We start from the raw sequence: 27,141 nt of genomic DNA on the forward strand, positions 1-27,141 counted from the left end.
AACAAAGTAGATGAACTAATGGCACAGATCATCGTGAATGATTATGATGTGGTAGGCATCACAGAGACATGGCTGCAGGGGGTTCAGGACTGGCAGTTAAACATCCAAGGATATACAACCTATCGAAAAGACAGGGAGGTGGGCCGAGGGGGTGGGGTTGCCTTGTTAGTTAAGAACAAAATTAAATCTATGGCACTAAACGACATAGGGTCGGATGATGTGGAGTCTGTGTGGGTAGAATTGAGGAACCACAAAGGCAAAAAAACCATAATGGGAGTTATGTACAGACCGCCTAACAGTGGTCAGGACCAGGGGCGCAACATGTACCGGGAAATAGAAAAGGCATGTCAGAAAGGCAAGGTCACAGTGATCATGGGGGACTTCAATATGCAGGTGGATTGGGTAAATAATGTAGCCAGTGGATCCAAAGAAAAGGAATTCATGGAATGCTTACAAGATGGCTTTTTGGAACAGCTTGTCATGGAGCCCACAAGGGAGCAGGCTATTCTGGACCTAGTGCTATGTAATGAACCAGACTTTATTAAAGATCTTAAAGTAAGGGAACACTTAGGAAGCAGCGATCATAATATGGTTGAGTTCAGTCTGCAGTTTGAAAGAGAGAAGGCAAAATCGGATGTAATGGTGTTACAGTTAAATAAAGGTAATTACGAGGGCATGAGAGAGGAACTGGTGAAAATCAACTGGAAGCAGACCCTAGCAGGGAAGACAGTAGAGCAAAAATGGCAGGAGTTTGTATGCATAATTGAGGACACTGTACAGAGGTTCATCCCCAAGAAAAGAAAGATTATCCAGGGAGGGATTAGACAGCCATGGCTGACAAAGGAGGTCAGGAAATGTATCAAAGAAAAAGAGAGATCCTATAAAGTGGCCAAAAGCACCGGGAAATCAGAAGATTGGGAAGGCTACAAAAACAAACAGAGGTTAACAAAGAGACAAATAAGGAAGGAGAGGATCAAATATGAAGGCAGGCTAGCCAGTAATATAAGAAATGATAGTAAAAGTTTCTTTCAATACATAAGAAACAAACGTCAGGCCAAAGTAGACATTGGGCCAATTCAAACTGATTCTGGAAGGCTAGTGATGGGAGATGAGGAAATGGCTGGAGAACTTAATAAGTACTTTGCGTCTGTCTTCACAGTGGAAGACGTTAGTAATATCCCAAAAATTATAAAGGGTCAGGGGGCTGAGTTGAGTATGGTTGCCATTACAAAAGAGGTGGTGCTAAAAAAGCTAAAAGGTCTTAAAATTGACAAATCTCCTGGCCCCGATGGGCTACATCCTAGAGTTCTGAGGGAGGTGGCTGAAGAAATAGCGGAAGCGTTGGTTGAGATCTTTCAAAAATCACTGGAGTCAGGGAAAGTCCCGGACGATTGGAAGATCGCTGTTGTAACCCCCTTGTTCAAGAAAGGATCAAGACAAAAGATGGAAAATTATAGGCCAATTAGCCTAACCTCGGTTGTTGGTAAAATTCTAGAATCGATCGTTAAGGATGAGATTTCTAATTTCTTGGAAGAGCAGGGTCGGATTAGAACAAGTCAACATGGATTTAGTAAGGGGAGGTCGTGCCTGACGAACCTGTTAGAATTCTTTGAGGAGGTGACAAGTAGGTTAGACCAGGGAAACCCAGTGGATGTGGTCTATCTGGATTTCCAAAAGGCCTTTGATAAGGTGCCACACAGGAGGCTGCTGAGTAAGGTGAGGGCCCATGGTGTTCGAGGTGAGCTACTGGCATGGGTTGAGGATTGGCTGTCTGACAGAAGGCAGAGAGTTGGGATAAAAGGTTCTTTTTCGGAATGGCAGCCGGTGACCAGCGGTGTCCCACAGGGTTCAGTGTTGGGGCCGCAGCTGTTCACCATATATATTAATGATCTGGATGAAGGGACTGGGGGCATTCTAGCGAAGTTTGCTGATGATACGAAGTTAGGTGGTCAGGCAGGTAGTGCTGAGGAAGTGGGGAGGCTGCAGAAGGATCTAGACAGTTTGGGAGAGTGGTGCAGGAAATGGCTGATGCATTTCAACGTGAGAAAATGTGAGGTCTTGCACTTTGGAAAAAAGAATCCAAGCATAGACTACTTTCTAAACGGTGAGAAAATTCATAATGCCAAAGTACAAAGGGATCTGGGAGTGCTAGTCGAGGATTCCCTAAAGGTAAACATGCAGGTTGAATCCGTGATTAAGAAAGCGAATGCTGGGCAGCACGGTGGCCTAGTGGTTAGCACATCTGCCTCACGGCGCTGAGGTCCCAGGTTCAACCCCGGCTCTGGGTCACTGTCCGTGTGGAGTTTGCACATTCTCTCCGTGTCTGCGTGGGTTTCGCCCCCCACAACCTAAAAATGTGCAGAGTAGGTGGATTGGCCACACTAAATTGCCCCCTTAATTGGAAAAAATAATTGGATAATCTAAATTTAAAAAAAAAAAAGAAAGCGAATGCTATGTTGTCATTTATCTCAAGAGGGTTGGAATATAAAAGCAGCGATGTGCTACTGAGCCTTTATAAGGCTCTGGTTAGGCCCCATTTGGAGTACTGTGTCCAGTTTTGGGCCCCACATCTCAGGAAGGACATACTGGCACTGGAGCGTGTCCAGCGGAGATTCACACGGATGATCCCTGGAATGGCGGGTCTAGCATATGAGGAACGGCTGGCGTTCCTGGGATTGTATTCATTGGAGTTCAGAAGGTTAAGGGGAGATCTAATAGAAACTTACAAGATAATACATGGCTTAGAAAGGATGGACGCAAAGAAACTGTTTCCGTTAGGCGAGGAGTCGAGGACCCGTGGGCACAGCCTTAGAATTAGAGGGGGTAAATTCAAAACAGAAATGCGGAGACATTTCTTCAGCCAGAGAGTGGTGGGCCTGTGGAATTCATTGCCGCAGAGTGCAGTGGAGGCCGGGACGCTAAATGGCTTCAAGGCAGAGATAGATAAATTCTTGATGTCGCGAGGAATTAAGGGCTATGGGGAGAATGCTGGGAGGTGGAGTTGAAATGCCCATCAGCCATGATTGAATGGCGGAGTGGACTCGATGGGCCGAATGGCCTTACTTCCACTCCTATGTCTTATGGTCTTATGGTTATGGTGTTCGGGCCGGAAAGTGGAGCTGAGTCCACAAAAGATCAGCCATGATTCTCATTGAATGGTGGAGCAGGCTCGAGGGGTCAGATGGCCTACTCCTGCTCCTAGTTCTTATGTTCTTATGACCCATACCGCATGGACTGCAGCAGCTCAAAATGTCAGCTCATCACCTCCACCTTGACAAGGGAAATTATGGATGGGGAATAAATGCTGGCTTAGCCAGAGATGCCCGTGAGAGAATAATAAAAAGTTTCACTTTGCCATGGGGAAGAGGAAGGAGGGAACCATTTTTGAGATCAGGTTACAGGTTCCTGATATATCAATGATTATCACAGCACTTGTGTGTGCTTAACAGAGAGAAAGGGCTGCTTGTCTTTTTGAACTATCAAAGCTGGATGCAGGAGGGAGATAATCTCAAGTTGAATAGACATCCTATCATCTAAGAATTATGGGAGATTCGCCTGGCATGGGGGGAGAATCATCAGAACAGGCTTTCACTGTGGAGGTGGATTCAAAAAACTCTCCAAAAACGGAGGACAACACTTGGAGACAGTCACTCAAATTTACTGCTCAGTGAAATTGAGATACAGCAATTCAATGAAAGCTGAGAGCGACTGTGAACTGTTGCTAAAAGACTATAATTTCAGTGAGAATGCAATTTATGATAAACATACATGGGAGTGTCACATGTGAGCATAAGAAATAGGAGCAGGAGTTGGCCTTTCAGCTCTTCGACCCTGCTCTGCCATTCAATAAGATCATGGCAGATCTGATTGAGGCCTTATCTCCACTTTCCTACCTGTCCCCCATAACCCTCAACTCCCTTGCCAATCAAAAATCTAACTCAACCTTGAAAATATTCAACGACCAGTCTTCACGACTCATGAAGAAGGGAATGCCAAACCATCGGAGAGAAGAAATTCCTCCTCACCTCTTTGTTAAATGGATGATTCCTTATTTTGAAACTGTGCCCCCTAGGTCTAGATTCTGCCACAAAAGAAGAATTCTCTCAGCAAATAGCCTGTCAAGCACTCTCAGAATCTTGTATGTTTTAATAATATTCTCTCTCATGGTCATTAGTATCCTGTTTATTAACAACTTGTTTATCTCCCCAGCTCCGTGGGTTTGTTAAAAGTGGTGTGAGATAACTCATAACTGTCAGCTAAAACTACACCATCCTTTATATTAGAAACATCATTTTCATTGGCTGGCACCTCTCAATACCCGAGGGTCTTGATTGTAGAGTGAGGCTCACTGCTGGTCTCCCCACAGCTTGATTAGCATGTGATACGGCACACTTTCCTAAAAACAGTCAGTGCAGATCTCTCACCGGCACCGGTGAGACCTCCAACACCTCAACAAGATTCTGCCTGAAAAGACAGATGTTCCTCAAATTAGTGAGTGACATTTTTCACGACAGGAATGGTTCAGGGAGACCAACATGTTTTTATTGTCATAATGTTAGATGTTACAGATAGGGGAATGATGGTAGGTTGGTTTCCGTTTTCCCACCTCTCAAATGACAAAAGACAAAACTGTTTCTGAAAAAAGTGTTTAACCCCCACCCCAATGAAGCAGTGCAAGTCTCTATAATGGACAAACAACAGTTTTTGCTCATAAGTTTTAAAATGGATAAATGTTTATTATTCAACACTCAAAATGTATGCGCAACACCCACTCACACAGTTTCTCTCTCACACACAAAGCACAAACACACACATGCACACACACACAAAGGAAAAGGTGATCACAAATGGCAGTAGCATATACTTCGATCTTAAAAGTCCAAAAATTCATTTTTACAATTGTTTCTTTCCAGATAAAGACTTTGATCTACTGAAAAATAGAATTTGGAGCTTTGGAGACAGATTTGGAGTGCTTTACTACTTGCAGTGACAGGTTCCTCTGGCTTGACTCCTGTCAAGGTGCAGTCAAACCCCTGCAGCGGAAACCTGGTTTTGTTCCTCAAATAGGTAGGTAAACGTCAGCCTGAATTCTCTGCCTTTTGGTGATTCTCGGAGATGCTCTTGTTCCTTAGATGGTCTGGATCTGTTTCAATCTTTCTTTCCTTTCTGCTGCTTGCAAAATGTGTCTGAATAAATGTCCCTCATCAGCAGCTTACTTTCTGTCAGGTGACCATAGTATACATTTCTCATTGTCCTCACAAATAATCTCTTTTTAAAACATTTTAAAAAAAAATTAGAGTACCCAATTATTTTTTTTGCCAATTAAGGGACACTTTAGCATGGTCAATCCAGCTACCCTGCACATCTTTGGATTGTGGGGTGAGACCCACACAGACACAGGGAGAATGTGCAAACTACACACGGACAGTGGCCTGGGCCGGGATCGAACCCAGGTCCTCGGCAGCAGAGCTAACCTCCATGTCGCCCTAACACCTCACAAATAATCTCTGCGCCTTGGACATTGACATACAATGGTGTTCAAGTTTTACCTATTTGCATATTCTTGTTTTAAAATAGGATTCTTCTATTGCCTATTCATACACACAAAACTAGTCATTTTTAGAAATTCTTCGTTAGACGTTTAGCTGCTGTTGTACAGAGTCAAAGGTTCTGCCGCTTTTCCACAAACACCTTTCACTTACTTCAACAGACTCTGCACAAAACTCTAACATCACATCACCTGACACAAAGGCCACCTGAAGCCCCATTACATATCAATGTCAATTATTGGATACTTAATATAAATGAGGCAACTAATTAGAATGTCTCTTAACCAATTAATTAACAGTCCCCCCCCCCCCCCTTCCTTGGAGAAAAAAATAATTAGGTGAAAACAAAATTACAAGAAACTCAAAAACACACATGCAATTTCCCCCCTTCGTTTTTTCATTTTTGGAAGAAAAAATGTCACAGAAACAGGCGCCCTTTATTAAAAATATCCAAACATTTCGGTGAGCTAGCCCGTCTTTTTGTAAAAGTCTGACAATTGATATCTACTGTCAACCCATTTAATTTTTGCTATTTCCCATAGCAAAAATTAAATGGGTTGACAGTAGATATCAATTGTCAGACTTTTACAAAAAGACGGGCTAGCTCACCGAACTCTGGGGAACTCTGTCCAACATCTGCTTCAAACTTGCGATGTCTATCCTTAACCTTTTTTCATTGACACTTTTTGTAGAGTGTATATTTTCCCACAAGGATTTATTGTCAATGTGACATTCAATAGGTATATTATCCAAATCCCCTAATCCCCAAATTTCTGTCAATATCGGAGATATATAAAAGGCCATAACCACCGCCTCTACAAGGCTTAACGTCTCAGCAGCCAAAGTGCTTTTGACCACACTCATTTTCTTTGTTTCCCACACAAGAGGGCAACATTTACCATTGTACCGCAAAAGGAAAATTATAAAACCTCCTGCGCTTGAAACCCCATCACATAAATGTGCACAGGACGTATCACTATAAACTATGAGTTTCAAGTGCCTACGGTCACCAAAAGCCGGGACCCTCAAAACACACTCCTGCATTTTTAGTTTGACCAATGCTTTATTTGCTCTTATTATGTCTTTCACTTTGGGATCATTCATTTTTGTACTCAACTCGAAGACATCAAAACTCACATCCGGTCTAGTCTGTCTACCTAAACAATTCAGTTGCCCAATTAAACTTCTCAGTCGCTCTTTTTCCATCTTTGAAACCATTGCGTCTTTTTATGAAATGCGGCCACGGCTAATTGCTATTGGGCTGGTGCTTTCCAAATAAGATTGCGGACGTAAATTTGCCCCTAACTTAGTCTGTCCGATTTCCAGTCCAATATATTTAAATGCATTGGAAGCCTGACTTCCAACCCTGAATTCTTTCCTCAAACCAGAGATTACAATAGCTTCAAAATCACTAGTCCCACCCAACAAAAAATCATCGACATGCATCATAAAGATGCCAGAAAGATTTCCTTTATAGTGCCAGTAAAACATTGCTGGATCTGCTTTCAACTGGCAACAGCCTAACTTTAACCAAACTGACCTCACCGAAAAATACCAGACTCTAGACGCATTATTTAATCCATATACACATTTGTTCAACTTCCAGAATACCCCTTCTGTGTTAGCTGCCTCTTTAGGAAGACGGAGAAAAATGTCTCTCTGGAGCTGATGCCCCTGCCAGAAGGAAGCTTTTATATCTATAGAATTGCATTCCCATGCCTTTATGGCTAATTGAGCCAAGAAGCTCTTTAAAATAACCTTTCCTGCCGTAGGTGAATCTACCCTTAAATCCTGATCTTCTCGGTTTTCTTCAAATCCCCTCGCCACAAGCCTGGCCTTTGCCTTATAAGTTCCATCCGGAAGAACCTTTTCCGTGCAAATCCATCTGTGGGATAGAGCTCTTTGTCCCCTATCCGGTACTTCGTGTATACCCCAAATTCACTCCAACTATACAGTTCTTGCTGTCTGGCATCTTTGATAACGTTTTCATCTAACTTATTGGAAGCCACCAAAATCTCACGTGCATTTGGGTTTCTACTCCGATTAGTATTTGTAGTCTTACTCATGTTCAGAGACCTTGACAACCTCTCCTGCCTGGTGTCTCGTTCTCATAGAATTTACAGTGCAGAAGGAGGCCATTCGGCCCATCGAGTCTGCACAGGCTCTTGGAAAGAGCACCCTGCCCAAGGTCAACACCTCCACCCTATCCCCATAACCCAGTAACCCCACCCAACACTAAGGGCAATTTATCATGGCCAATCCACCTAACCTGCACATCTTTGGACTGTGGGAAGAAATCGGAGCACCCGGAGGAAATCCACGCACACACGGGTAGGATGTGCAGACTCCGCACAGACAGTGACCCAAGCCGGAATCAAACCTGGGACCCTGGAGCTGTGAAGCAATTGTGCTATCCACAATGCTACTGTGCTGCCCTTACGAACAAATTAATCTACACCCCATCATTCTACCGTAATCCATGTACCTATCCAATAGCCGCTTGAAGGTCCCTAATGTTTCAACTACTTCCACAGGCAGTGCATTCTATGCCCCCACTACTCTCTGGTTAAAGAACCTACCTCTGACATCCCCTAAATCTTCCACCATTCACCTTAAATTTATGTCCCCTTGTAATGGTTTGTTCCACCCAGGGGAAAAGTCTCTGACTGTCTACTCTATCTATTCCCCTGATCATCTTATAAACCTCTATCAAGTCGCCCCTCATCCTTCTCCGTTCTAATGAGAAAAGGCCTAGCACCCTCAACCCTTCCTCGTAAGACCTACTCTCCATTCCAGGCAGCATCCTGGTAAATCTCCTTTGCACCTTTTCCAAAGCTTCCACATCCTTTCTAAAAAGAGGTGACCAGAACTGCACACAGTACTCCAAATGTGGCCTTACCAAGGTTTTGTACAGCTGCATCATCACCTCACGGCCTCATTCAATCACTCTGCTAATGAACGCTAGCACACCATAGGCCTTTTTCACAGCTCTATCCACTTGAGTGGCAACTTTCAAAGATCTATGAACATAGACCCCAAGATCTCTCTGCTCCTCCATATTGCCAAGAACCCTACCGATAACCCTGTAATTCGCACTCATATTTGTCCTTCCAAAATGGACAACCTCACACTTTTCAGGCTTAAACTCCATCTGCCACTTCTCAGCCCAGCTCTGCATTCTATCTATGTCTCTTTGAAGCCGACAACAGCCCTCCTCACTATCCACAACTCCACCAATCTTCGTATCATCTGCCAATTTACTGACCCACCCTTCAACTCCCTCATCCAAGTCGTTAATGAAAATCACAAACAGCAGAGGACCCAGAACTGATCCCTGCGGTACGCCACTGATAACTGGGCTCCAGGCTGAATATTTGCCATCCACCACAACTCTCTGTCTTCTATCGGTTAGCCAGTTTGTTATCCAACTGGCCAAATTTCCCACTATCCCATGCCTCCTTACTTTCTGCATAAGCCTACCATGGGGAACCTTATCAAATGCCTTATTAAAATCCATGTACACTACATCCACTGCTTTACCTTCATCCACATGCTTGGTCGCCTCCTCAAAGAATTCAATAAGACTTGCAAGGCAAGACCTACCCCTCACAAATCCGTGCTGACTATCCCTAATCAAGCAGTGTCTTTCCAGATGCTCAGAAATCCTATCTCTCAGTACCCTTTCCATTGCTTTGCCTACCACCGAAGAAAGACTAACTGGCCTGTAATTCCCAGGGTTATCCCTATTCCCTTTTTTGAACAGGGGCACGACATTCGCCACTCTCCAATCCCCTGGTACCCCCCCTGTACTGCTTGATCTTTCCCTTCTGCTGTGGGATGTCCTTTCAATAGTTCTTGACCTTTTCCTGTGGACCTGTTCACTATCCAATGTACTATCTGAACTGGCACTGCATTTCTGTGCCCTCCATTTTTGAACTACGTGTTGCCAATCCATTGTTTTGACTCCCTCCCCTGAATGCTGTACATTCAACCAATGTTTATACTTTCCAGTGGCCTTCCCTGCTATACTACTAACAGTTGCATCCTGCCATTGACGAGACCCTTCAGGCAAGTATGTCACTTTTGTACCAACTTTTGGCAGTTGTCCTTTTGGAAAAATGGCCTGTTCTAAATCATCAGAAGTATTGTGTTCCTCTACAGAAACCCTGTCTATATCAGTTAGCTGGTCCTCACAGTTCGGTAACACGTGCGTACCAGATGACCAGGTTCCTCGTCATGTCTGTCTGCTATGTCTAAATTTGAAAATTTGTAACCTGCACCCATTATCCTTGCTGAATGTACCCTAAACGTTTGATTGCCATGTTGCAAAATAATTGTTTTGCCATCTATGCCTATGATCTTCCCTGGGCCTTCCATTCATTAAAATTGTCTCTCAAAGTATACTATGTCGCCTTGCTGAAAAACAGTATTTGATGGCCGTACATTATGCCTCAAAGCTCTGCGAATTCTTTCAGAGACTTCTGCTTCCAAAAAAGCTTTTCTACTGCAATGTAATGCATTTAAATGCTCAGCAATGGCAGAGTTAATTGTCGTCCCTTCCCAAGCTGGAGGCAGGTCATCCAAAATGGACAGAAGTTTAGGATTTTTACCAAACACTAATTGATAGGGACTATAGCTCCCAACCATCGCAATGATGGTTGGGCTGGTTTAGCTCACAAGGCTAAATCGCTGGCTTATAAAGCAGACCAAGCAGGCCAGCAGCACGGTTCTATTCCCGTACCAGCCTCCCCGGACAGGCGCTGGAATGTGGCGACTAGGGGCTTTTCACAGTAACTTCATTGAAGCCTACTCGTGACAATAAGCGATTTTCAATTTCATGAATTCTTTGCATGTACCGCCCATGCTAAAGCTGAATTTAGCTGTCAGTTTGGTCTATCTGCCAAAATTTTCCGGAGCGTGTCATCTATTACCACATGGTTTCTTTCACACACACCATTACTAAATGGGCTTACTGCAGCAGTATTCAGAACTGTGATATTCACGTTTTCACACATATCCCTAAACACATCATTAGCTCCCCCATTGTCCGTAAGGAATTTTGCCGGTGAGCCCATTCCGTCCCTACCCATTTTCCCACGATTTGATCCAGAATTACTCTCTTTTCTTTACTTCATACAATCGTTGATTGACTAAATCTGGTTGCTAAATCTACAAAATAAATATATTATTGGCTTTATTCCAGATTTTAAGGTCCATGGCCACAATGTCATTAAAATCCCTGGCCAAAGGTAGGGTTACTATCGGTCGTGCTGGTGTCCTTCTGTTCTTCCTACAAACTTCACAACGGTAACTAACCTATTCTATTAGCTTAGTATAGGCTTCATCCCTTACCCCTGCATCCTTTTATAAATTTTTCAGCCTCCGAGGAGACGGATGCGCAAATTGCCTATGCAGTTTCAATACAAAAGCTTTTTAACAGCTAAAGTCCCATTTTCAACTGCCATTAACACATCCTTAACAACTGTACTTGAAATATTATTTGTCAGTAATGGAATACAATAGTGTCCCGACTGTGTAAATTGTAAGTCCACTGTATTTCTAAAAACTGTTGCCTTATCCTGTTCCATATCAAGTTTCATGTGTGCTTTCTTCATCGACGGTCTGCTCAGAAGCAAAGGTATCTCACTTGATACAAGATCTGTGCTAATGAAATGATTCACTCCGGCAATATTGCAAGGGATCACCACTCTTTTCAACGATTTCAGAGTATCATCCCCAAACCTGAAACTTGTGGAACTTTCAAATTCCTTAACCTTGTCACGATTTTCAGCATTCAAGGAGTCCACATAACATTTTAACCAGTCAATTCCACACACAGAAAAATGTGCAGCCACTGTCCAATACAGCACAATTGAAGGATTCTGCAACCAACACCCTCATTACCAGCGTAATACTGCTTGTTAATAAGACAACGTCTTCTTTCTGGTCACTATCTTTTTCCTCATCTGACTCTTGCGTGTCATGTGTTGCTTCAAACACTATTATAACGTGTTGGACAGTGAAAGCATAATGGTATTGAGTCACATCAAAAACATCGATTTATCATGCCCCGTGCATTTCTGGGGTTCATCTTCCTATTATAGGTTCTAACTGGGTTTCTGTCATCATAATTTCCGGGTCCCGATCTCCTTCTATAGTCTTGGAACCTGTTTTGTAGCCGTACAATTTTGCCATCCTGTTCGTAGTGTATCTTCCATATTCTGCTTTATTGCAGGCTGACCTATTTGGGTCATCAGAGCCATCGGAATCGAATATTTCCCCAGAAACTTTTTTAAAGCTTCTGTCATCTGATCGAATAAGGTATCCTTATCCACAAACTGAACTGTCAAAACCAGGAGCCGATCCATGTTGCTCACTCTAGCACAGTCAAGTAATTTAAAGGTCAACACAGACGGGGGAAATTCCAGGTGGTGTTTCTGCAGCCTTTTATATAGTCTGCCAAATTCCATTTTATAGTCTTCAATGGAGAAATCTTCTATTTTCCGGAACCTTTCAAAATCCGACCATGCTTCATACGCACTTAACAAGTCATCCTTCTTATAAATCTTATCCATTTAATGTAATGGGGTCTGCAGACCTTCTTCTGAGTCTAACTCTTCCAATTCCAGCTCAGAAAACACTTTGCTCAGGATTTTACTGTCATAAGGTAGAGAAAGAGCCAATTGCCATACCTTGTTTTCTCTTTCCCAAGGCAGTTACCTTAGTCCGCATAACTACTGCACTTCTCCATTGGTCGTACGCTCCCCTTTCAGAAAATAATGGGGGGTAGTCATATCCAGCCATGTTTATCCTAGGCTCAGCCATATATCTTTGTTTTTTTTTTCTTCTCATTCACTTCTTGGCTTGGTCTGGAAAAGTTGAGTCTTTCAACCCTTCACATTTGCACAGCAACCATCCTCTGCTACCATTTGTTAGACGTTTAGCTGCTGTTGTATAGAGTCAAATGTTCTGCTCCTTTTCCACAAACACCTTTAATTTACTTCAACAGACTCTGCACAAAACTCTAACATCACATCACCTGACACAAAGGCCACCTGAAGCCCCTTTACATAATCAGTGTCAATTATTGGATACTTAACATAAATGAGACAACTAATTGGAATGTCTCTTAACCCATTACTTAACATTCTTCACTTGCAAATCTTCCTAATGGAGCTGGTTTCCAAATATTTCTTATGGGTGAAAATGTGAAATGTTGTTGCCTTTTGTTTGGCAAGCTAAAAAAAAAGGTTGTTAATTGTACTTTAACTGCAGAAACATTGCTTTGTGTGGAAACAATGAATATGGGACCTCAGTTAAGTAATATTCTGTACCTGCCCATGTGGAGCCAGCCTCCACATTGCTGAAGGAGGTGCTGACAACAGGGGGACTGGAGAAGGGGGTAGTGTCGGCGGTTTACGGGGCTATTTTGGAAGAGGAGAAGGCACACTGGAAGGGATCAAAGCAAAGTGGGAGGAAGAGTTGGGAGAGGGTATGGAGGAGGGGTTCTGGTGTGAGGTGCTCCGGAGAGTGAACGCCTCCACCTCGTGCGCGAGGTCGGGGTTGATACAGCTGAAGGTGGTATATAGAGCACACCTCACAAAGGCGAGGATGAGCCGGCTCTTTAAGGTAGTAGATGATGTGTGTGAATGTTGCGGGGGGGGGGGGGGCGTAAATCACGTTCGTATGTTTTGGTCCTGTCCAAGGATTGGAGGATTACTGGAAGGAGGTTTTTAGGGTAATCTTTAAAGTGGTGCACGAGAAACTGGACCCGGGCCGTCGGGATGCCATATTCGATGTGTCGGGGTTGGAAGCGGGTGCGGAGGCAGATGTTGTAGCCTTTGCCTCGTTGATCGCCCGAAGGTGGTTCCTGTTGGGATGGAGAGCAACCTCTCCATCCTGTGCCCTGGCGTGGCGGGGGGACCTGTTGGAAATCTTGACTCTTAAGAAGGTTACGTTTGAACTGAGGGAAAGGATGGAGGGGTTCTACAATTCATGGGCATTGTTCATTATGCACTTTCAAGAATTGGATAACATCGAACATTAGTGGAGGTGGCGTTAGGCGGAAGGGGGGGGGGGTGGACACGGACGCTGTATGTGTTAATGGTAACTATGGGTGATTCCTGATTCCTTTTTGGTATTTGTTTATGTTAACATGCGGGCAGTTGCTTGGGGGTTGGTGGGAGAATGGGATTGTTGTTGTTGATATGGGGATTGACATTATATTCGTTACTGCTTATTATTCGTTGTTGGTGGGTGCAAATTTGGGAGAAAATGTGAAAAAGGAGAATAAAAATAAATTTTTGTAAAAGTAATATTCTGTGCAAAGGGCACGCTGAAAATAGGATATCTATTGAATGTTATGTAAACAATTATTCACTATTGCATGATGTACAATCTACGAGAAGTGCAAGTAAGCAAAGGTGACAGATTGACTTTGCTAGCTTGAAACAACTACTTCTATCAAATCTCCTTAAACTTTCTCTTTTCAAACCCCAGCTTTTTCAATCTAACCATGTAACTAAAGTTCCTCATTCCTGGAAACATTCTGGTAAAGCAGCACTGTAAATTAGCACTTCATATCCTTCTTCAATATTTGATTTGTTTTGAAATTTTGGTTGAACATATTGACTCTAATTTTTGTTTAGAGAGAAAAAGAGATTTGGTGAATCGTACATTAACTATGCTTAATTGTAAGCAGGTGGTGGACATTAACTGAAATTCACTTGAGCCTCTATAAAAATAGACACAGCTTAAAAATTGTTGCTGCGTTCGGAGATAAATGCCTGTAATGGGTAACTCTGTAAATAAATATTTGGGTAAAAAATTTGACCTAGTTCTATCCTTCAACTGATTTTCTGAAATAGAACACAAAGCACTGTGCACAATCCTGCTCCCACGTTACAGAAAGGACAAAGAAAAGCACTCGATTAAGTACAACTGAGAGGATTCAATGTCAGAAGAGAAATTCAGGTGTTATTTAAATTCTTACCTTATCACATGCAGCTTAATAAGATAATATTTTGAGATTTGTTTTTCTGGGTGTAGCTGGGGCCATCTGCCTCAGAGAGAACTAATCTTGCACATGAAAAGGCCCTAATGCCTCCTCAGGATGAGCATGCACTTTCTGTCCGCAATATTTTAGGATGAGGATTCCATTTAGTATATCACAGCCAAATTTCTAAGCTCTATATTTGATTCAGATCCTTTAATTAACGTCTCTTTTTGAGAGGAAGCTTTGAAGCACTAGGAATGTCAAGGTCCTGTTGTGTTTTAAATTCAGGTCATTGTTTTCAATTATTTTAGATCCCATAATTTATGCCAAAAGATGCTAATATCTAGCCTCACATTTTCATCAGCTGTTTTAGTTTAGAGAGGAAATTGTGTTGCATTTTCCATTAATTTCATTGTCTATGGTAGTGTTATTATGGGAATTGATTGGTCCATGCACTGATCCTGTTCTAATGCTACAAGGTCAGATTGTAATTATTCATTAAAATTATGCACATGAAACATTGTCATAAAGTAAAAAATGGTTGATTCCATATTTGTAGTAGTGAAGAGCACTTACGGGATTAACAGTTTGTGATTTTCAGACCCTTAACTTCTATCAGTGGAAAAATTACAAGGTGTGCACCTGTAATTTTGTGTGGTTATCCTTCTTGTGAGTTTTGCTTCCTGCTAGTAAGGAAGGAGGTCTCAAAGTTATTGGATTAGGGTGCTTAGGTATGTAATCTAGGCCAGAAATCTTGGGTCATCGAGATTCACTTTTCCCACTGGCAGCGCACCCCGCCATCAGGTTTTGCAGCGCCATAGGGTGGTTTCAATGAGTCTGGAGTTAATAGAACAGAGGAAACTGGAAACCAGAAGTTACTGCTCAGTAAAATCAGAGTTGAAAAGGCATTGGAACAGGTGAGGTCAGGAAGATATCTGCAGTAGTCCTAAGATTTGAGAAATTACCAGTTTGGGAGATATTATTCAAAATAATTGTGAAAATTGGTAGCTGGACCTCTGAGTTTATATAAAAGCATTTAAGACAAATTAAACCTGAAGGGAGAGGTGTAAAATCTGAAAGCGAAAACTTGATGGAGCAGCGGAGGTAAAGCATAATTTATAAGATTTGAAAGCATGAATTTTTAAAGTTGAATTTGAAATCGCTCGTGTGGAAGTCGGAGCTCAGAGACATGTGGCTTCTGGTATAAGAATCATCTGAAGGGATTTTAAGGAGAGATCCACAGACATACACTTTGGTTCAGAGAGGAGTGTGTCTTATCAGTCATCTTGTGTGCTTAAAAGGGACTTTGTGTGTTAATGAGACCATTGTAGTTTAAAATTTACTTTTAATCTGTGTTAATTTTAAAATCTGTGTGTAATTGTTAAGATAAAGGGGAAATAAAGGAATATTGTATCATAATCCAATTTTTTCATGTTCAATAAATGTTTTGTTTCTTGTTGTTAAAAGTAATTAGCAGTCCTGTGACTCTGTTCCTCCACGTTTTATATTTAAAAAAAGTAAAACTTACGGTCTTGTGAGCCAGGGTTCCATTCTGGGATCTTCCCCTCCAATTATAACAGCAACTGGGATCATAACAGTTGAAACATTCTTTAAAAATATTCATAGTGGTAGAAAACATCATATGCCATTTTATGTTTGAAACAGCAACCAAATCCATTGATAAAATACATTAATTTCATACGGAAACAAATCTATGTACTGTATCAGTTTTACTCACTCCATGAGCTCCCTGAATTGTGCGGACCAGATTTAGCCCTTTCCAGATGTAAATATCGCCATTTAATGCACCAGAGTATGTAGTTTCATCCTTTGCACATGCTAAACACAGAATGGTCTGAAGATCGCCAGTTTTACCAAAAATTCCCCTTTTGGGTGTTAATGCATTCCCACATAATGTCCAGAACTGTAACATGAAAAGTGGAAAAAAAATTATTAAGTCTGCATACTCTGGAAAAGAAATCATCACTTTTCATTAAATCCTTTCCACAGCATAGGTGGTGACAATTTAGTTCATCATGTGAGTTAGCTTATCAATTGCAGCTATGTACATTTCGCTGTTGTTTCCAATTATCCTCCTAAGTTCTTTTTAAATGATTGACTTCCCATTTAGTCTGTTTCAATATCCACTTACAGTAAGTAATTTTGTTTTCTAGATGCATCTATGTACAAATTACTCTTCTAACCTCCCTTTTTTCATGATATACCTGTGTCAATATCCCCTTGATGCCAACTGACTTACCAGTGAAGACAATCTTTTACTGTCCCCGCCAGAAAACCTTTCATGATTTTGAATTTTCCATGAACAAACTAGACATTAAATTGATCAAAAAACATACTTAGAAATGTGTTCAATCTCTCATTTGAGGAAAATATTCATCATTTTGATTGTCTTTCTTTAAATTTAATTTTCAAATCACAGGAACCATTGTGTCTAGTCTCTTTCCCTGCTTGGCTCTTCCAATTATGTCAACAACTGAAAGCATCACTGGGACCTGGACTGACTCTATAGGAAATAGAAATGGCTGTAACTTTGGACAAGCTCTGGATCAGCAGAATCCGGAGAAACTGCAGTTGCCAGCTGGAAAATCTACATTTCTCACTTACCGTATTGTTTCTCTGGGTCATCATTAGACAAGCATGACCCTGAATGTATTAACAAAGTAAAATTAAAATAAATAGAAATAAGTTTGCAGAAGGACAAAGGATAAGTAGGATGAATATGGGAAAATGCGGAGATATAAAAAGGATAATCAGAGGAGAAAAGTGAAACCTAGAAAAAAAACAGATCGAGATATGAAATAGTAGTTTAAAAAAAATGTCCATGCTTACGGGTTTGAAATAGAAGATTGAATATTACATATTCTAAATTCCTCTTTCCTCCAAATATTCACAAGGAAAGACAGAAGCAATGTGGCTTCCTCAGAAATAACCAAGACAAAACAAATAGCTTTGATATAAGTGCATGTTCTAGACAAATTAAAAGGGATCAAATCAAACTAATCCCCGGGGTTAGTCAAGAATGCAAAGGAGGTCATAAGTCATTGACAATAAGATAGAGACCCTGAAAAATCGGAAGGTTCTATTAAATTGAAAATAAATTGTGTTGCCTGTATTTAAAAATGCATTGGGCTAACTTCCATCATTATAAAAATAACAGAATTAATTATCAAGTAAACTTGAGGATTATCCGAATAATAATAATCTAGTGAGGATTCAGAGGGAACAAGCTGTGTAGTCAATTTCCTTGATGCCTTGGGAGAGGTAAATTAAGAAATCCCATAATCTGATGTACAGACTTCCAAAAAGGTACTTGACAAAGTTTTACATAAAAGCCCAACAGTTAAAATCAAACCTGTGGAGTTCAGAATTTCATCCTCTGGTGTATGGACAGTTTTTGTCACCTTTGACGTCATTGGCATGCGCCCATTAGCTGGTGTCAGTACTGGTTTGCTCTGGTCAGTGCGCTGCGCCAGAGACATTGTCAAACTCTCGTCAAACCCCCCCCCCCCCCCCCCCCCCACCCCACCCCCGCCCCTTCCCTCCATATAGTGCACCGCATCTTGCGCACCACTCCCACCTGCATTACTGGTCAGATACAGAGGAAGTTGTCCTGTACAACGACCCATCACACACTACCAGAAAAGATACATCAGGGGCTAGTTAAAGAGCAGAACACGGGCAGCACGGTGGCCTAGTGGTTAGCACAACCGCCTCACGGCGCTGAGGTCCCAGGTTCGATCCCGGCTCTGGGTCACTGTCCGTGTGGAGTTTGCACGTTCTCCCCGTGTCTGCGTGGGTTTCGCCCCCACAACCCAAAAATGTGCAGAGTAGGCGGATTGGCCACGCTAAATTGCCCCTTAATTGGAAAAAATAATTGGCTAATCTAAATTTATAAAAAAAAAAGAGCAGAACACACTGCTCATTTTCATTTTAAAAATGACATTTTTGTTTAAAAGAGAAGAGCATCCGATATTGATTTAGTTTCCTGTTCAAGGTGTAATTTCTTTCGAGCTGAGATATTTTTCCAGCATTTTATAAATGCAGGCACCTGTTGTACTGTTACTAGCCCTGCAAATAGATACGTGGGGAATGCACCCTCTCCAATTGCAACATCACCAAACTCAGCCTTCAATTAATTAAATAAATCTGGAACTTAAAAATGTTTTAGTAGTGGTGACCATACAACCACTGGATTGTTGTTTAAAAAACGATTTGGTTCACTTAGTGTGATGAACGTATTGCATTAACCATTCACCCTTTATATCACTGTATCACGCTGTTGCCCATGTGGGCTCCACCTATGGACCATTGTACGATATTACCTGGAATGTATTATATTGGTGCCCTTGTGGGCTCCGCCCCTGGCTCCACCGCTTGAGGGGAGGTATAAAGAGCAGTAGTTCTGTAGGCGGCTCCCATTAGCAGAGCAGTCGCAGGCAGGCACTGTTCGAGTCGATTAAAGCCACAGTTTACATCCTCTCTCTGATTCGTGTGAATTGATGGTTGCATCAATTTAATCGACTTCAACACCACTATGGAATCAGTCCTCAAACCTGACCGACTGGAACTCGACCCGCAAGCCGCGGAGGCAAACGGGATTTTTTCGCACTGGCTCCACTGTTTCGAGGCCTACCTCGCCGCCTCCTCTTCGCCTTCCGTCTCCAACGATCAGAAGCTGAGCCTCCTCCACGCCCGGTAGAACCATCGAATCTATGTACAACTTGAGGAAGCCTCCACCTACGCAGACGCCCTCGCGATGTTGAAGCGCCTATACGTAAGGCCAATGAACGAGGCGTACGCACGGCATCTCCTCACTACTCGCCGCCAATGCCCCGGGGAAATCGCTGGAGGAGTACCTACGCGACCTCAAAGTCCTCGCGCGAAGTTGCAACTACCAGGCCGTTACGGCCACTCAACATATGGACCTCGCCATCCGGGACGCCTACGTGGCTGGAGTCAGGTCCAACTACGTGAGACAGCGCCTACTCGAGAAAGGTGCCCTCAACCTGGAAGAGATGGTAAAGCTAGCCTCCTCCCTAGCAGTAGCATTCTAAAGCCTCAACACGTTCCCGTCTGATCACGCAACCCCCTCGTGGACCCCTGACCAGAGAGTACCCCAGGCCTGTGCCACACGGCTGCCCGCCCAACACAGGGGGCTACCCTGCTATTTCTGCGGCCAGCATCAGCACCCCAGGCAGCGCTGCCCGACTCGGAACGCGAATTGCAGCGACAGAGGTAAGAAGGGACATTTTGCTAAAGTTTGCCTGGCCAGGTTCAAACCTCAAAATCGCAGGCCCGACTTGCCTGCCGGCTCCGCCGCCCCCCGGGACACGTCATCGGCCTCGTGTTGTCTGTGGGGGCAACCATCTTCAAGCACGCACGTGTGCGACTCACGGGGGCCGCCATCTTGGCCATCCTCGCCCACGTGGCCCGCTACGTGCAACTCATCAGGGCCACCATCTTGGATGCCATCTTCCTCGCCACCCGAGACATGCGACCGATGGGGGCCGCCATCTTGGCCGCCATCTGAAGCCCCGCCCGATACGTGCGACCGACGGGGGCAGCCATCTTGGGACCACCCCAGCACCTCCGACCACGCCGGCTACCCGCAACTCAGCGCGATCACCCTGGACCAGTCACAACCCAAACACCTCAGAGCTCCATGATGACCGTTCGGGTAAATGGACACAAAACACCTTGCCTGTTCGACTCCGGGAGCACAGAGAGCTTCATTCATTCGGACATGTTACGGCACTGCTCGCTCCCAATCTACCCTGCACATCAAACCATCTCCCTCGCTTCTGGGTCGCACTCGGTGCAGATCCAGTGGTGCACTACCGCAACCCTCGCAATACAGGGTTTAAATAACAATTTTAAGTTATGCGTACTCCCCTACATCTGCGCTCCTCTCCTGTTGGGACTGGACTTCCAATGTAACCTCAGGAGCCTAACTCTGAAGTTCGGCCGGCCCCTACCCCTACTCACTGTATGTAGCCTTGCGACCCTAAAGGTCGACCCTCCTCCGCTCTTCGCATATCTCACCGCCGACTGTAAGCCTGTCGCCACCAGAAGCAGGCGGTACAGCATCCAGGACAGGGCTTTTATCCGGTCCGAGGTCCAGCGACTCTTGCGGGTGGGGATCATCGAGGCCAGCAATAGCCCCTGGAGAGCTCAGGTGGTGGTCGTCAGGACCGGGGAAAAGAACCGGATGGTTGTAGACTACAGCCAAACCATAAACCGGTACATGCACCTTGATGCTTACCCCCTCCCCCGGATCACAGACATGGTTAGCCAGATCGCACACTACCGGGTGTTCTCCACGGTGGATCTGAAGTCTGCCTACCACCAGCTCCCAATCTGCCCGGAGGACCACCACCACACGGCCTTTGAGGCAGACGGCCGCCTCTTCCACTTCCTCCGGGTCCCCTTCGGCGTCACAAACGGGGTCTCGGTCTTCCACTGAACTATGGACCGAATGGTGGACCAGTACGGGCTGCGGGCCACATTTCCGTACTTGGACAACGTCACCATCTACGGCCATGATGAGCAGGACCATGACGCCAACCTCCAGAGATTTCTCCAAACCGCCTGAACCCTTAACCTCACTTATAACAAGGAGAAATGCGTTTTCCGCACAACCAGACTAGCCATCCTTGGCTACATCATGGAAAACGGAGTTCCAGGACTCGACCCCGACTGTATGCGCCCCCTCCTGCAACTCCTCCTCCCCCACTGCCCCAAGGCCCTGAAAAGGTGCCTCTGGTTCTTTTCCTATTATGCCCAGTGGGCCCCCAACTATGCCGACAAAGCCCGTCCACTAATCAAAGCCACCATCTTCCCACTGGCGGCCAAGGCCCACCAGGCCTTCAGCTGCATCAAGGCAGATATACCCAAAGCACGATGCACGCGGTGGACGAGTGACGCATCATAGGTCGCCCTCGCCGCCACCCTTAACCAGGCGGGCAGGCCAGTAACATTCTTTTCACGTACCCTCAATGCCTCCGAAATTCGACAGTCCTCAGTTGAAAAAGAAGCCCAAGCCATCGTGGAAGCCGTGCGGCACTGGAGGCACTATCTCGCTGGTAGGAGGTTCATCCTCGTCACCGACCGGTAGCCTTCATGTTTGATAATACGCAGCAGGGCAAGATCAAGAATAAGATCTTGAGGTGGAGGATCAAACTCGCCACCTATAATTACGATATAGTATATCATCCTGGGAAGTTCAACGAGCCCCCAGATGCCCTGCCCCGCGGCACATGCGCCAGCGCACAAGATGACCGACTCCGGGCTATCCACGATGACCTCTGCCACCCGGGGGTCACCCAGCTTCTCCACTACATCAAGGCTCGCAACCTGCCATACACCACCGAGGAGGTCAGAGCCATGACCAGGGACTGCCCAGTCTGCGCTCAGTGTAAGCCACACTTCTATCAGCCGGATAAGGCCCACCTGGTAAAGGCATCCAGCCCTTTCAGGGCCTCGGTATTGACTTCAAAGGACCCCTCCCCTCTACCAACCGCAACACTTATTTCCTCAACATCGTTGACGAGTTCTCCCACTTCCCCTTTTCAATCCCCTGCCCCGATGACCGCTGCCACCGTCATTAAAGCGCTACAAAGTGTCTTCACCCTGTTCGGTTTCCCCACGTACGTTCACAGTGACCGCGGCTCGTCGTTCATGAACAACAAACTGCGTCAGTACCTGCTCGGTAAGGGCATTGCCTTGAGCAGGATTACCAGTTATAACCTCCGGGGAAACGGGCAGGTGGAGTGGGAGAATGCGACGGTCTGGAAGACCGTCCTCCTGGCCCTACGGTCTAGGAATCTCCCAGTTTCCCACTGGCAGGAGGTCCTCCCTGACGCACTCCACTCTATTAGATCCCTCCTTTGCACGGCCACAAACGAAACCCCTCATGACCGCCTGTTTGTTTTCCACAGGAAATCCACCTCCGGGGTCTCGCTTCTGTCTTGGCTGAAGACACTGGGGGCTGTCCTACTCCGCAAACACGTCAGGAGTCATAAGTCCGACCCCCTGGTCGAGAGTCCAGCTCCTTCACACCAACCCCTAGTACGCATACAAAGAACACCCTTTGCAATTGATCTACAAAAGTTCTTTCCACTAAAATCTGAGGCCGACTGTTAAAATTGTGACATGACACCCTGGGCTAGTGCACTGTTAATTCCAGCCCCACTTGACCTGGTGTCGCAACACAATTGAAATTAACTAATAATTCTTATAGTACCTAAAGTCTTTGGCCTATGGCTGCCCAATAACTACAATCACAAGGTTTTTAAATTTAAACAATTCATCTTTATTAATAACAATAGCTATAATTAAATATGCAGCAGATACTGACCAGTTCACTATTATCCAATTCTTAACCACCCTCTTCAACCCATCCCCATCCTCTGTATACATAACACACACACACACACGATGAAAGTAAAAGGATAAGAATCTTTGTTTCAGATGGTTGTCTTTCAAGACACCTTTCTTCATTCTAGGCTTTCAGTTCGAGGTTTTTGCTTTCAGTCTGTCATGATTTTCACTGTAGATTCATCAAGGTCTCAAAATGTTCTCTGCAGGTTCAGAAAACAACAGATTTGCAGCATTTCTGGAGAAAGAGAACGGGAGAGAGACAGACACTTATCTGCTTCTCTCAATGTCCAGGATCTGATTGTCAATTCCTGCGTCCTCTGAAAACCATCCCACTCGAGTAGGGCCAAATCACTGCCCGTCACCGGTCACCATTCCTTCAGTGGGTCAAAATCTCGGAACTTGCTCAGCAACCACTTTGGGTATGCCTACACCTCAGGGCCTGCAGTGGTTCAAGAAGGCAGGTCACCACCACTTTCTCAAGGGCAACTCGGGATGGAGAATAAATGCTGACTTTTCTAGCAATGTCCACATCCCGTAAATGAATAAAAATAATATATTGCCATTTCCTCACTTTTGCTGAGTTGAAATCCTGGAACTTTAACAGCACTACAGGTGTACCTACACTTTATGGACTTCAGTGGTTCAAGAACATAGCTTCCCACCACTTTTTCAAGGGCAATTAGGAATGGGCAATAAATGCTGGCCTAACCAGTGTTATTTACACCCCATGACATAATAAAAAATTGTGGTGAAATATAATTCTGCTGTGCGTACAGCACCTCCTAAATGCCCTATTTTGAGTTAAATGATCTATTCTGAATGTTTCCCATATAACTTGATGGTAATTCCGCAAAACACAATGGAAGGTAACCTCAGTATGAAACTAAGATGTGTCTCCATAAGGACTGAGCAGTGGTCACTCTGGCCCATGTTGTCCTGAATAGATGCATATGCAAAATGTGAATTGGTGAGTTGAAGGTCAAGTTTTTTCCTCCCCTCATTTTGCTTCTCTCACCAACTTACACCAGCTCGCTGTCTGGAAAATATGGTTTTCAGGAGTTGGCCAGTTCAGTCAGTGGTGATGTTACAAATCCACTCCTGATATTGGATATTGAATAACCCCACCTAGAGTACATTTTGTGCCCTTGTTAACCCCAGTGCTTCTTTCTGAGTAGTGTTCAGCATAGTGAAGTACTGATTTATCATTTAAGGGAGGGTAGTTTGCCGTAACAGTGACTAGTTTCCATGTCCATATTTAGCCTGATACTATAATACTTCATGGGGCCTGGAATCAAGGTTACTCCCTCCTGACTGTACGTCACTGTGTTGCCACCTTTGGTGCGGTTGTCTTGTTGGTAGGACAGGACATGTTGAAGATGATGATGGAATAGTCTGGCATGTTGGTTGTAAGGTACAGTTTTGTGAGTATGACTATGTCAGGCTGCTTCTTAATTGGTCAATGGGATATCGCTCCCAATTACAAGGGCCCTTCCTGTTAATTCCTTTATTTCCCATATCTTTTACTTTGTGGTCATCATTTTGATCCATGGATGTTGAATGGACATTCACCTTTAAGTTGAGCAGAGGAAGTGAGGAAAGTTGCAGCATAGTTTAGTGTACTATTGGTGATGTAGCTTTTGAACAGCAGAACTCAGACATTTTGGCACCTGAGAGATCGGAGGGATTTGGTTTGATTGGCTGGTGTTCCATCACACTCCTTTTAGATAATAAATAAGCTGTGGAGATATAGGAGGTGAGTAAGTTGCTGCAGAAATTCCAGAGTCTGACCTTCTCTTGGAAGCCACAGTATTTATATAATAACTTATTGTCACAAGTAGTCTTCAATGAAGTTACTGTGAAAAGTCCCTAGTCGCGACATTCCGGCGCCTGTTCGTGGAGGCCAGTACGGGAATTGAACCTGCGCTGCTGGCCTTGTTCTGCATTACAAGCCAACTGTTTAGCCTACTGTGTTAAACCAGTCCCTGCTATATGGCTGGTCCAGTTCAATTTCTGGTCAATGATAACCTCAGACTGTTGATAGAAGGGGTTTCAACAATGGTAAAGCCATTGAAAGTCTTGGGTAGATAGTTGCATTCTCTCTTGTTCTAGGTGGTTATTGTCTGGCACATGTGCGGTGCAAATGTAACTTGCCATTTATCAATCCAAGCCTGGATGTTGTCTCGGTCTTGCTTCATATGAACACGAATTGCTTCAGTACCATGAGGAGTCATGAAAGGTGTTAAACAACAAACATCTCCAATTCTGAGTTTACAATGGAGGGAAGTTCATTGATGAAGTAGTTGAGGATGATTCGGCCGAGGTCACTACCCTGAGGAACTCCTGCAATGATGTTGGTGATTGATCACCAACAACCACAACCATCTTCCTTTGTGCAAGACATGACTCCAACCAGTTTGTCCCTAATTCCCATCGATTCTTTTGCTCTTTGGTATCACACTCAGGTGCTACCTTGATGTTAATGGCAGTCACTCTCACCTTATTTCTTGAGTTCAGCTCTTTTGCCGATGTTTTGACCATGGCTGTATTGAGGTCAGGAGCTGAGCTGCCCTGACAGAACTCAAACTGAATATCAATTAATACAAATATTGCTGAGTGAGTGCCGCCTGATAGCACTGTCGATGGCTGCTTCCATCATTTTGCTGATTGGTGGGGCGGTAATTGGCCAGAGTGGATTTATCTTACTTTTTGTGGACAGGACATTCCAGGACAATTTTCCACATCGTCAGATAAATGTAAAAGTTTGGAACTCTCTTCTGCAAACAGCAATTAATGCTAGATCAATTGTTCATTTTAAAACTGAGATGGATACATTTTTGTGAACCATAGGTTTTACAGGATATGGGGCAAGGGCATGAAGATAAGTTGCAGATCAGCCATGATCTCAGTGAATGATGGAACAGGCTCGAGAAACTAAATGGTTTACTTATGTACCATGTTCCTATATAGGTTTGTTGCTGTCCTCAAGTCTTGATTGTGATCTGCCTTTTTAAATGCACCTATTGAGGTTTTTTTGGAAATACAACTACACTGTATGGCATACATACTGAGAATGTTCTATTTGTTCTGCTCTATGCCCAAGAGTAGGGGCGTAATCAAATGGCCACGCAGCATCTGAAAAGCAGCTCGCCGCGGCGGCACAGTGTGACTGTTGAAAGATGGGAGATGCCGCTCCCGGGATCTCCCCAGCTCGCCATGCCTCGTTGTGCGACATTAATCCCGCCCACAATGGGCAGGAGCACATTTTGGCAAATCTGCATATTAGAGTGAGGCAACAAGCCTCATTCTAATGTGCGGATTCCCGAGGTACCTATGGCTTTGGGATTCAGCTCCTTCACCTCAGAGACCTCGGGTGAGCGCCGTTCAGCAATGGGTCCACAAATGGGGACCAGAACTTGTGGGGGTCCCTCAGGTAATCAGAGGCCCGGAGCTGCATGCCCTTTGGCAGGGTGGTGCCCTGGCACTGCTGGTGTCACCTGGGTAGCCTGGCAGTGCCAGCATGGCACCCTTGCAGTGCCACCTGGGTGCCACCCTGGCCCTGTCAAGGTACCCAGGTGGCACTGCCAGGGTGCCAGTTGGGTTCGTTCTGGAATTGTTTCGGGGGCCTCGGAGATCGGGATGCCATTTTGGGGAGTTCCGGCGAGCGACACTGTACAAAACGGCTTCAGCTGGATGTTCCTCGTTCAGGCCCCTTATTCAATGTGAGTCGCGTTGAATAGGCATGCGTTGTTCGGCACTACGAGTGCCGGGAAACACGCGGCTAAATGCACTCACAATGGACTTTCTTCCCTTTTGGGAGAATATAGGTTTAACTTTTGGAGAAAACTATGCTATTTGTTCGCTTTATTTGGAAAGATAGGGCAGCACGGTAGCATAGTGGTTAGCACAGTTGCTTCACAGCTCCAGGGTCCCAGGTTCGATTCCCGGCTTGAGGTACTGTCTGTGTGGAGTCTGCACATTTTTCCTGTGTGCGCGTGGGTTTCCTCCGGGTGCTCCGGTTTCCTCTCTGTCTAAAGATGTGCAGGTTAGGTGAATTTGCCATTCTAAATTGTCCTTCGTGTCCAAAAAGGTTAGGTTGGGTTACAGGGATAAAGGGGATAAGGTGGAGATGTGGGGCTTAAGTAGGGTGTTCTTTCCAAGGGCCGGTGCAAACTTGATGGGCTGAATGGCCTCCTTCTG

The 27,141-nt window shown here is 44.5% G+C and overlaps 1 protein-coding gene across 15 annotated transcripts in view; it reads right to left on the reverse strand.

Annotated features, from left to right (window-relative positions):
* Window positions 1–27,141, reverse strand: part of LOC119972713 (echinoderm microtubule-associated protein-like 6) — a 528,500-nt gene that overhangs the window by 401,095 nt on the left and 100,264 nt on the right. For 14 of the 15 annotated variants that reach the window (XR_005462144.1, XR_005462143.1, XR_005462146.1 and 11 more), the window contains exon 5: window positions 16,283–16,468. The exons of the other annotated variant lie outside the window; for it this stretch is intronic. Coding sequence is in view for 10 of the 14 variants with exons in the window: in XM_038809924.1 (XP_038665852.1) it covers window positions 16,283–16,468 (186 nt within the window). In the remaining 4 variants the exon portion in view is untranslated. The remainder of the gene's footprint in view (window positions 1–16,282; window positions 16,469–27,141) is intronic. 15 annotated transcript variants of the gene reach the window in all.

This window comes from Scyliorhinus canicula, chromosome 1 (assembly GCF_902713615.1).
Source record: "Scyliorhinus canicula chromosome 1, sScyCan1.1, whole genome shotgun sequence".
Taxonomy (NCBI): domain Eukaryota; kingdom Metazoa; phylum Chordata; class Chondrichthyes; order Carcharhiniformes; family Scyliorhinidae; genus Scyliorhinus; species Scyliorhinus canicula.